At 40.2% G+C, this 12,523-nt stretch overlaps 1 protein-coding gene across 6 annotated transcripts in view; it reads left to right on the forward strand.

The window, feature by feature from the left end:
* Positions 1–1,891: 1,891 nt before the first annotated feature.
* Positions 1,892–12,523, forward strand: part of OPHN1 (oligophrenin 1) — a 125,818-nt gene continuing 115,186 nt past the window's right edge. The window contains exons 1-3 of one of the 6 annotated variants that reach the window (XM_075068767.1): positions 1,892–1,979; positions 2,505–2,602; positions 2,702–2,859. In XM_075068767.1, the coding sequence (XP_074924868.1) occupies positions 2,706–2,859 (154 nt within the window). In that variant the 5' untranslated portion in view covers positions 1,892–1,979; positions 2,505–2,602; positions 2,702–2,705. Of the gene's footprint in view, positions 2,603–2,701; positions 2,860–12,523 lie in introns of all 6 variants that reach the window. The other 5 variants (XM_075068766.1, XM_075068765.1, XM_075068768.1 and 2 more) reach the window with 5 other exon arrangements.

Below are 12,523 nucleotides of genomic sequence, written 5' to 3' on the forward strand. Positions count from 1 at the left end.
CGGCTGCCACGGTTGCTGCAGAAGCAAATGGCGCCTCCCAAATGCCAGCGTCACCTAAATGGTTGCACCGGCCCTGGTGGCAGGTCAGGACTGAATTTGCATCAACAGAGTGTAAAAGAAGTCCATGTGTGTTGCTCTTGGCTAAAATCCATGTTATCAGTTCCTCAGCGTCAACAGCAATAAATTCAGTCAGTTTTTAAATGAGATGGTATTAATCAGTTTCCTTCCTATTTTAGTGATAGTACAACAGTTAGAAGAGGAACCTTATTGTTTAACATGTAAACAAATATTTTTCCACATTACTGTAAAGAGTGTTTGTTTTAAGTTCCTGGCTACATTGACAAAAAGAAGATGAAAACATCAACATTTTGACCTTGAGATAAGTCTCTAGGGCCAATGTGCTCGTAGATCATCTTCTTTTGTTAATATTACCTGCAAAATATTAAAGAACTGTGCAGATCAGCATGAAAGAATAAGTGAGATTTTATTAAACAGCTTTAATAGTATGTAAGTACAATCAGACTCTAATATGATTTTATTATTCTGTTCTGTTCAGAGCATGTTGTTGGACAAGAAGGAAGATTTAGTTTTACTGATTAATGTTTTCCTGACTTTTTAAGGGGATAAATGTGTTCTGCATTAACAGAAAACAAGAAAGAGGGATGAAGAAGATACATAATCATATACTTTAATAAACTGGAAACATATTGTATCCCTCTTGGTCCTCAAGAACAAGTGTGCACAGTAGATATAGTATGGAGATTTTCATCAGTATAAAATAAAAAGTTCTCATGTTTTATCTTGTTCTAAACAAGACATCTGAATGAAACAATGAGGATTATATTGTTAATTTTTCTGAACAGAAAATCATGTATAAAATGACTTGCAGATTATATGAGCAAAAACATCACCCCTAACATCTGTACCTATCTACAGTTGCTAATAAAAGTGTTTAGATTACAGGAATTTAGGACAAAGGTTTTAGCCCTGCTAGCTTGCTGATTTAAAGTGACATGATTTTTTTTAAACTTAAACGCTCAAGCCAATAATAAAAGAAAAAGCTGGGACTGAAAATAGAGCTGGTGGCTCCAATCCTGCAAAGATTTAACTCAGATGCTTAACTTTGTGCATTGTGCCTAACTTAATTGAGATCACACACAGAACGTAAAGTTTATGCTTAGCACATGCATAAATTTATGCTTAGCATATTCATACATTTTCAAAAGCTGGTCTTTTTGTGAGGGTCCCTAGGGTGGCTTAGCAGTCAGACAGCTCCACTTTAAGGTACATGACTAGGGGCCAAGCAAGGTAAATCAGAGCAGACAATACTGATCACTCAGTCTGAGTTTTCGCTCAGTCCATGCTACTTCGTCCACTACTTTGTACCTTTAGTGCCGGATTCTCTGGAAAAACAGTCCCTCGGAGCTAGAGGGTGGGCGCTTGGAACAAGGGCGGGGTCCTCTCACTCACTTACACAATACAGATCCTGCGGAAAGAAAAACTACACCTCCCAGGCAGCCCTGCAGGCGCTATGCGGAGGAGGGAGTATTGCTGCAGCGGGATTCATCCCGGTTCAGTTTCCGTAAGGACGTGTTTGCAGCAGCTGCTATGCCTCTATTGTGTCTCCTCCCTCCTGCCTCTCTGGATGCTGCCTGTAGAGTGTGAGGCTACATTAACAACAAGGTGTTAACCCTTGAGGGCTCAGCTAGAGCGAGGAAGAGTGCGCAGGAGATGCTAGCTCACCAAACAGAAGAGCGATCCTCCAGGAGCACCAAGGCATTCCCTGGGAAATACCCATGTGAAATCAACACGGTTGCCTAGGAGAAGCGTGTGGCGCTCATGAGCAGGTCCCCAGAGAATCCTCCCTGAACAGCGACTCAGGGAGATTTGGGGAATGGGGAGCTGCTGCAAGAAACAGAAGGGGCTCAGTAGGAGCTGAAAGAGGACATTGTCCCCGAGCGAGGAAGTCTGTTTTAAATGTAATGCTCAGGGTTATGTGTCGCTCTTCACGCGGATCGGGGCGGAAAGCACTATTGCCACAGACACAGAGATCCAGTTTCCTTGAGGGAACAACCAGCTCTCCCTCCTGTTTCTTTAAGAGCGCAGGAGAAAAGGGGAGGTGCCACCTTTGGAGGCTGAGAGCCACTCGGTGCTTGAGGAATACAAGGAAGGAAATCCTCGCACAAAGTGGAGCGGTAGGGGGTGGGGATGTTCTGTAGCGCGGCGCTGGATGGACGCCTCCCGGCCGCCTCAGCCCCTGGGTTCATTCAGAGCAGCCGGATGCGTTAGTAGGTGTGGAGAGGTTTGAGTCGAGCGAACGTCTGCAGATCAGAGAAGGGGAGTAACAGAGCAGGGACCCCCTAGTGCTGCTGTTTGGGTGGATTTTCGGTAAGGAATGGAAACGACACCGTAGGAGTAGGAAGAGGACAATAGTGAATAGGATCTAGGACCAAGTCATAGCTAGAATGCTACAGAGGTCGTATAAATTTGTCTTATGTTTTCAGTAGAGTGCAACCAGGCAGCCTGCCCCTTCCTTCTGTGATATACAAATCAAAGCTGGTATCCTCAGCAGACAACGACAAGAATCTCTGTCGTTTTAGGAGTGAGTTGGGCACTAAGAGATTATTTGCTTTCAATCATTTTGATTTTTTTTTAAATTGGAGAATTCTTTTTTCATTTTGATTTTAATTTTTTCTCCAAGGAGCATGGGGCACCCTGCGTTAGAGTTCAGCGACTGCTACCTGGACAGTCCAGATTTTCGAGACAGGCTGAAATGTTATGAGCAGGAGCTGGAGAGAACCAACAAATTCATAAAGGATGTGATTAAAGATGGGAACGCACTTATCAGTGCTATAAAAAGTAAGTAAAATGATATGACTTTGTTTCAACATTCATTTATACCTGCGCAATACTTACATTGCCCGCAGCTTTCCAACAATGCTAATAATATCTGTGCATTATTACCATATTATACACTCATTGTGTGCTACTATGTAAGAATACTTAAATATATCTATTCATAACCAAACTCTTGTCTTTTTAATAATAGATGCAACAAATATACAATAATCATAATTTCCTATTGTGCATTTGGACAATTTTCTGACTGCAGTATGTAAGGAAACTCCAAATATAGCCTCTCTTACAGTAAAAGATATTACTTCACCCACCTTGTCTCTGCAGTATGTGAGATATTTTACATATCTGTCAGTACAAAATTCTCTATTTAAAATGACACTTTCTGTAGTTAGTGTGCAGAGCTCTTTTCCCTTCATGCAGTTTATTCTAAATGTTACTCTGTTTTTATTGCTGACCCTTTGAACAGATGTTGTAGGGTGAGTGCACCAGGGTATGTTATGTGTATATTGTCAATATAAGTGCATAGTATACCCCAGTGATAGGTTAGTGTTCTTCATTGAAACAGACAATAATTTTTGTTGATGAGCAACAGTTTTATCAGCTTGCTTATTTATGGTATAGTGCAGGTAGGTGTGATACAGTGAACATACAGACACAACATGATGAAGTGTGTGTTGTTTGTTTGTTTTTTCCTAACAGGAAGTAGCACAATTTTCCAGTATAATTATTACCCCATGTAATGAAGAACAGTTCAAATACAGTAAGGTTAAACGCAACCTTCTATTCTGATTTCTGTAGTGTAGGACCTAAGACTGGAACAAAGATCAATGCACATACTGTATTTTACTTCCATTGATGGTTATAGAGGCCAGAATCCCTTCAGAGGAGATTAGCACTTTGAATCAAAGGGAGAAGACCATGAACAATAGTTGAAATAATGCCACTGAAGGCAGCCTTTCCCACCATGTTGAAATGTTCCTTGATGGAATAAGTGTAGAGCAGAGGGAGTTTATTTAAATCATCTTCAATGGCTTCAGTGGGAGGTAGGTGCCTAAAAGCCTATGTGAATCCCACCCTTAGTCTCTCTATACCTCAATTACCCATCTGTATAACACAGAAATAATAGTACTTCCCTACCTGATGAGGGTATTGTGAGGATATATACATCAAAGATTACTAGCTGTTCAGATGCTATAGTGTTGGGGCCTGATAAGTACCTAAGATAGAAGGGTTTCAATCCTCCTCTATAAAACAATTGGGTTATCAGTTGTTGTGATTGTACTACAGGAAGTTCTTGTGTCTATCACTTTTCCTTTTCCTTTTCTGTCTTTGGTTTTGCCTGCTATAGCTAAGGTCAACCGACTCAGTAGCTACTAGGCCATTGATTTTCTTATTGGGAAAGTGAAAAGCTTCAGTTAGTTCATACAGTGTCAATAAATGGATATTTATTTAAGCAGCTCGATATCCTGTTGTAAGGACGAAAAGGAGAGAGGTGGAGGGACTAGATACTCTTCTGCGACTCTGCCCATTTGCGTCGGTCTGTTGGCACAAAGGGACTGGGAAACCATCAGATCCTCTCAGCTGAGAATTCCCTGGTGTAAGGACATCTTCATCTTCAGGACAATCCCAAGCTGGCATCCAGTCTGCCTAGCTAGCATCTGTGACACTCCCTGCAACTCCCTGTCAGGATTGGGAAGGGTAATATCCAGAGTGCTAGTGCGCTCTGCTTATTCTCTGGTAATGTATTGACCTCTTAAGGCCTAAACAGCTAGAGTAGTTTTGAGCAGATCTTGAGGCTGGTCTACCTGGAGCCAGCATAGAATTGGGACCCCATTGTGCCCCCTCATTCAGGGCCGGCTCTAGGCACCAGCATTCCAAGCATGTGCTTGGTGTGGCACTTTTCAAGGGAAAGCACTCCAGCCCTTTGGGGGCGGCACTTTTCAAGGGGCATTTTTGTTGTTGTTTTGTTTTTGTTTTGCTTGGGGCGGCAAAAAGCCTGGAGCTGGCCCTGCCCTCATTCTAGTTGCATGCAGTAGATATTGGAATGATTTACTGCCACATTACTTTGTTACATGAATGGACTTTTGCAGGTATAAAAGTGGAGTACAGTCAGTGAATCGAACCCACTGGGTGCAGGTTTGAATCTGACTCGGTATGTTCTGCAATTTGCCCAATTTATTTAATTGAGAGAGGAAAGAAATGCAAGATTTCAACCGGAAAGCCCAGTGCAAGATGTAATTCATTCAAGGGACAAAGAGATGGAAAACTTTGGTTGGTGCAATTATTTGTTTACACCACTTTGTGCAGGTATAAACGATGGCAGAATATGCAAGGCAGTGGAGAATTAGAGCCTGCATCCTTACAATTTTACCAAAGTTGGGATTGATTCTCCCAAGTCTTTGGCATGCTGAACTCCCATTGGAATAAATGGGAGTTTGGAACCCAGGAAGGGCTTGGAGGAAAGACTCATTGGATACTAGGGTGACCAGAGAGCAAGTGTGAAAAATCGGAACAGGGGTGGTGGGTAATAGGAGCCTATATAAGAACAAGCCCCAAATATCAGGACTATCTCTATAAAATCGAGACATCTGGTCACCCTATTGGATACAGACAGGACAATACGTACTACTAACCTAACCTAAAAATAGATAAAAATGTTAGAGCAGTGCCCTCTGCTTCTAATGCACCCACTGCAGTGATATTTAGATGCTTGCCTGACTAATTGGGCTCTATGCTGAAAAGATAATTTGGCTTTAAAAGTGAGTGGGAATTGTGTGTTTAGCAGATGATGTTGAAGCCTATTTACTACAGAAATGAAGATATTAGAAATGTATAGGTAGACATCCTGGTACTGTGTTGATCAACCTTGTGTCTAATACTTTGGTTTGGTAAAATGCTCCAGGTCCTTAATTTCTTTAAGTGTAGTACTCCATCAATTTTAAAGTTTGATTTATTTATGTATTGGCTTCATCTTGTGGTGCTGTAAATAATTAGTGTAAAAACAGAAATGTAAGATGTAAAGCAAATTAATTAAATTCATTATCTGCCGACAGGCCTTTAAAATGCCAAACACCTGCTGTTTCAAAATAACAGGCTGTGCAGCCTGCTAGAGTGACTAGAGACTGCAGTCTAGAAGGTTGAATGTAGCATTGTGTGTCTATATATAACAACACACAACCTCTTAAATTGTGCAAACTCAAAGCTATCAAGGAAAATTTACAGTTCTCTTTTTATTGGGAAATAGGATCTGCTAAGATTTATGACAAAGACGTAGACTAGGTCCCAGATTAAGTCTCAAAATTTGAAATTACTTTTAATGTGCATAACTTCCAGCTTGTGTATGTGCAGAACAATATCAAGCTGCTCTCAAGATCTACCATAAAATAAGACTGAAGCTTGATTCTCCTCTCACTAATGTTCATGTTACTCTAAAGATGTCAGTGGAGCATATCTTAAATTACACTAGTGTGAAAGGGGAGTGGAGTTTCACTTCTTCAGAATTTCTGTAAGTATTACAGGAATCAACACTCATGTGCATAGACAATTGACATGCATGGAGGATTTCCCTCGGAATTCTGTAGTGGGAAATATCTTCTGAATTCTATTAAAAATCTGCCAGATGTATGCAAGGTTTTTTTTGTTTTTTTTTTGTCTTTTGTTTTGTTTATCTGTTTGTCGTGGGGATGTTTTTAAAATGCCAGATGTTATTGCAAAATCTAAAGTAAGAAAATTATTAAAAACTTATTACGTTGTTTAGCAAGTAAAGGTTGTCAAAGAATGAGAATTAGCTAATACAATCTGCAGAAAATTCCAGCAGAATCTCTAGAGATTTTTCAAACAAACAAACTACCTGTAATATTTGGTGATACATTAAATAAAAGCCAAAGAGAGCGGGGAAAGAAAAGGTTTTCAGAGGCACAGAGCGCAGGTAGGTGCCTCATCTCTATTGAAAGTTATTTGAATGAATCCCATTTGTACTACGACTGTCAAGCTATTAAAAAAATTAATTGTGCAAATTAAAAAAATTAATTGTGATTAATTGCACTGTTAATAATGGAATACCATTTATTTAAATATTTTTGGATGTTTTGTTCTTTTTCAAATATATTGATTTCAGTTAGAACACAGACGACAAAGAATGAAGTGCTCACTTAGTATTTTTGATAACAAATATTTGCACTGTAAAAAAATAAAAGAAATAAAATTTTTCAATTCACCTATTATAAGTACTGTAGTGAAATCTCTTTATCATGGAAGTTCAACTTACAAATGTTGTATTATGTACAAAAATAACTCATTCAAAAATAAAACAATGTAAAACTTTAGAACCAGCAGTCCACTCAGTCTTACTTCTTGTTCAGCCAATCGCTCAGACAAACAATTGTGTTTACATTTACAGAAGATAATGCTGCCCATTTCTTGTTTACAATGTGACCTAAAAGTGAGAACAGGCATTCACATGGCACTGTTGTAGCTGATGTCACAAGATATTTACGTGCCAGATGTGCTAAAGATTCATACATACCTTCATGCTTCAACCACCATTCCAGAAGACAGGCATCCATGCTGATGACAGGTTCTGCTCGATAACGATCCAAAGCAGTGCAGACCAACATGTTCATTTTCATCATCTGAGTCAGATGCCACCAGCAGAAAATTGATTTTCTTTTTTTGATGGTTCGGGTTCTGTATTTTCCGCATCGGAGTGTTGCTCTTTTAAGACTTCTGCACTCATGCTCCACACCTCATCCCTCTCAGATTTTGGAAGGCACTTCAGATTCTTGAACCTTGGGTCAAGTGCAGTAGCTATCTTTAGAAATCTCACATTGGTACCTTCTTTGCATTTTGTCAGATTTGCAGTGAAAGTGTTCTTAAAAAAACATGTGCTGGGTCATCATCCGAGACTGCTATAGCATAAAATATATGGCGGAATGCAGGTAAAACAGAGCAGGAGACATACAATTCTCCCCCAAGGAGTTCAGTCACAAATGTAATTAATACATTATTTTTTAACTAGCGTCATCAGCATGGAGGCATGTACTCTAGAATGGTGGCTGAAGCATGAAAGGGCATACTAATGTTTAGCATATCTGGCATGTAAATACCTCACAATGCTGGCTACAACAGTGCCATGTGAATGCCTGTTCTCACTTTCAGGTGACATTATAAAAAAGAAGTGGGCAGCATTAGCTCCAGGAAATGTAAACAAACTTGTTTGTCTTAGCGATTGGCTGAACAAGAAGTAGGACTGAGTGGATTTGTAGGCTCTAAAGTTTTACATTGTTTTGTTTTTGAGTGCAGTTATTTAATAACAAAAAAATCAACATTTGTAAGTTGCACTTTCACAATAGAGATTGCACTGCAGTACTTGTATGAGGTGAACTGAAAAACACTTTATTTTTACAGTTAGAATATTTGTAATCAAAATAATAATATAAAGTGAGTGCTGTACACTTTGTATTCTGTGTTGTAATTGAAATCAATCTATTTGAAAATGAAAATTATTACATATTTTTGGATGTTCTTCTACAATTGGCAATCTATTGTTTAACAGTGTGATTAAAACTGCGATTAATCGTGATAAATTTTTTGAGTTAATCGGGTGAATTATCTGTGATTAATTGACAGCACTAATTTGTACCTTTGAAAATCTGCCCTGATATGGTTAGGTGCCCTTTGTAAGTGGTTTGTAGACATTTTTATGAGGAATGCAAATGAAGAGGCTAAAATATTTAAGAATTATGGACCAATATTCTGATGGTACTAAGCTGCATGTCTGAGGCAATTTAGCAGATACCTTTTAATGCATCACATTGTAGGTTGCCAGTATTAAATGATGTAATGTAGTTTCAGGAGGTGGATATTTCTCTGAGGTTGAATGGGTTGCTGGCTTCTTTAGTGGGAAAAAATGCACTTTTTTTCACCCCTTCTTTAAGCCTCATCCCCAAGTCAGCTGAGAGACAAGCACTGAACTCTGAGGGGCCTGAAAGGAACTCTTATGTCATCAGATTGGCAGTGCTTCATTGTCAATAATATTAATTTGTTTTACCTTAGTGTAACTTGCTCTAATGAACATACTGTATTCTCAAAACGGCCTTGTTAGTCATTTTCCATATGTTCACATGAATCTTTCGCCCGCACCTGAGATAGAGTAGCTCAGTTTCCAGATCACATTATACTCTTTCTGGTTAGAATCTCTAAAGTCTATGTAGATTTCAGTGTAATCTATTTCCTTAAATTAATTCTTTGTGTGTGCATGCGCATGCACCCTGGATTTTCCCTGAGAAGAAAGGAGAGGGTCAGGAGGGAGGAAATCTAAGTAAGATTCCACTCAGTGTCCCTCAGACGGCTTGCAAGGAGTGGGGAGGAGAGACTGGGTCCTCCCTCCCTACCTCAAAATGACCCGACTTGGGAGATCTGCGAGAGGTTGCATGTTTGGTGTATTGATACTAGCTCGGTAGCATCATCCTTGCCCACTCCCATCAACTCAGCTTGGACTGAGCTGAGCTAACAGTACTTCTTCTGACTGCTGTTCCTGAACTGCCTGCTGAAAGGGTGAGGGTGTGGGGGAATCCACAGAGTGGAGGGCTTTGGCAGTAAAGTTCAGACAACTTCAGATTGTTCATTAGATTGTGGGGTGGGGAGGACGCTGTGATGGTGATAGGATGGTGGAAGGGAAAAGAAGACAGACGTTGTGCCCATCGCTTTGAGCTTGCTTTGTCCTGCAGGTTGCAGAACCCCATCCCCTTGGAGCCACAGTGAAGGAGCATCTGATCAGCACGTTAGGGAGCGGTGCCATGGAGGTGACACTTGGACAGAGGGAACTCCTCATTCCAAGATTTCCTTCCATGTGTGGATCCATGGGGGGTCAGATCTGGGCTGGAGTATTTATTCAGAGATAGGTAGGTCATAAAAATCTATGTAGGGTGGGCTCTCTGTGTCAGACTTGAGAGTAACAAAGCAGGGATATGAATGTAGGTTTCAACTTCCTTAATTTTTGTAATAAAAAGCAGAGCTCCCTTTCCCTTCTCTCTATGCATCTGTTTCTCCAGTCTACCCCTCAAAGGAGATTCTGCAAACTTAAGAGAGTCTGGAATGACAAATGCTTTTCCAGGCTATCAAAGCTCTTCCCTTGCTTCACACCCCTTTCAGGGGGATGCTGAAGAGAATTTAAAATCCGGCACTGTTGAGTTTTGGCCAGCACTACAGACCTCTGCACAGGCAAGGTATTGGCAGTCTCTTGCTAAATTTGAATGTGGAAATCCTGATCCAATGGAGTATTTCCCTAATTAAAGAAAAGGAGGTAGAGTGAGAAGAGACTCCCATGTCAATTGCATGTATGCTTTGATGACTTTGTAGCTAATGTTACTAGTTATGAAGTGAATGATAATAGGAGGTTGTTACTGATAGTGTGTCTGTGACTTCTCTGCAGAGCTGGATTGCTGGGGCATTAGAAAGAGAGTTGTTTCAAATATCTCAATTGGGAAAAAATAAAAAAAAATTTGTTATATAGTAATTTCTATTGAAAAATAAATGTTGGTCCCTTTTCTGTGCTACAGAAGGAAAAGCTGACAGGGACTTCCTCTGTGGTCTTGAGAAGATCACTGTATGACTCAGCTCTTTCATCTGTTAAACACAGATAATGCTTCACTTTTTTTTATTTTTTTTATTTAAAGCACTATGAGATCTTTGGATGCAAAGTAATACCTGGGATTGATCCACACAAATTGATATACAGGGTTCATTGTGAAACTGACTAGACCCAAAGTGCTGTCATATGTTAATTCTAAACTAACTGAAAACAGAGAAAAAGATGATTTTTCTCTAATCTGGTTCAATTATAATAATCTCGAGTGTAAAGTGCAACTAGAGTAGAGAACACGTTTCTGTCTCAGTAATGTTTGTTGTTGTTGGCTGGAGCCCTCTTATCAGAGCTGAGAGCAATCAGCACTACTGGATGCCTCAGATTTTTATTTTTAGCCCTGTATGTGTTTTAGCGATGTCAGTATCACTCATGATACAACATACACGCAATACCGTTGATCAGCGAGAGAAGTAGTAACTTAGGTTAAATTTCCTTTCCTCTTCTGAACCCCTGTCCTCTTCCCTCCAAGACCATGGCTTAGATGTTCTACCAGTGGTGCTACAGAACCATATGGCTAGCATCATTTCCTGTGCAATTGTCCTTTCTCCCTTTAAAGCGGAAATGCTCCAGAGCTTGACTTTTTTTCTCTTTTTTTATTTGTACCTGCCCTCCTTCTCTTCTGTGCGAGTACAGAGAGAACTACATAATCATTGGGGAACTTGCTGACATTCCTGCTCTTCTTACTATTGTGGGCATCGTTCTTGCTTGCACCTCACAAGATGGAGACTCTTTCTATGGCAGCATGGGGCTTTGCATGAACAAACGAAGCTGTGGCAGCCAGTTCTGTTCACAGGAATCCTGCAATAAAGCAAACAACTGAGACATTTTTCATAAATACAAAAAAGCGACAAGGGGAGCTCAGAAAGCTGGAGAGCTCTCCTAGCAAGAGGTTTTAGATTAAGGCTTTCAGGAAATAAATGGACAATTTCTGTGCTTCAGAGTCTCATTGTGGAGTAAATTATTCAGAGGAAAAGCCCAGGAATATGATTAAAATAATATGTATCCATTGCTTGAACTCTCCTGTGGTAATTAACAGAGCCGATCACAGCCATGGCTAAATGCTCAGAGCAGGTAGGTGAAAAACCAATTAGCGTAATGTAGAGTTGCTCCTTAATACAAATTCTCCCAACGCTAGAGCTTCCTGCTGTTACAGCACTACTCTAGTGGGGGAGTATTTGTAGATGTTTTCCAGACAGGGTAAACTTCCCATCCTTCATCTTCAGGATGTGACAGGTACTCTGCCAAAGTCCACATCTTGAAATGGCTTTTTTGCAAGTCCACCTCCAGCCCTTCCATTTAAGCAGTGATGCAGGACTTGTTATTCCGCTCACTTCCTATTTGCGGTTCTATCTGCCCACTGCCCCCTGCACATGAAATGCCCTGCCAATCCTAGTTTGCCAAGTCACCAAGCCACACTTTCACTAACCCTCATATTATCTTCCTCATTCTCCTTCTCTCCCCACCCACTGCTACATATGTACACTCTTCCCCTACCCCATTCTTGTTACTTACTCTCCTAAGTTTTAAAACTCCATTTAAATATCTTGAAGTGAAAGAATGAACACACTGGGCTAATTTAAAAAAAAAAAAACAGCCTCACGCTATGCTTGCAATCAGTTGCAGAAACAGTGGGGCCAACACAAATTAACTCAGGACACTAATTTCTGAATTTAGACATCTAACTGTGCCTGTAGATTCAGCATATCATTCATGTCTTTAGAACAGCTAAAAATTGAGAGATCCGGTAAAACCTGGCTCATAGGGTAGCATCATCATTTTTTGTTATGATTAGCATGAAAAAAAATACTGTATTATTCAAATCCATCCATACACTAAATGTTAATTTTCTGCTTAAGGTTCAACACAGCTATTGTCCTGCGCTCCTCTTCTCCTACATCCTGTGTGCCTGCATCTAGGTATCTCTGGCCTCGCCCTTTGTCACTTTCAATACCTTTTTGTTGGAAAAGCCTGCTGGTTAATGTGTGCTAAATTTCCTCCTGCAGAAATCTCCAAACCTGC

This window comes from Chelonoidis abingdonii, chromosome 8 (genome assembly GCF_003597395.2).
Source record: "Chelonoidis abingdonii isolate Lonesome George chromosome 8, CheloAbing_2.0, whole genome shotgun sequence".
Taxonomy (NCBI): domain Eukaryota; kingdom Metazoa; phylum Chordata; order Testudines; family Testudinidae; genus Chelonoidis; species Chelonoidis abingdonii.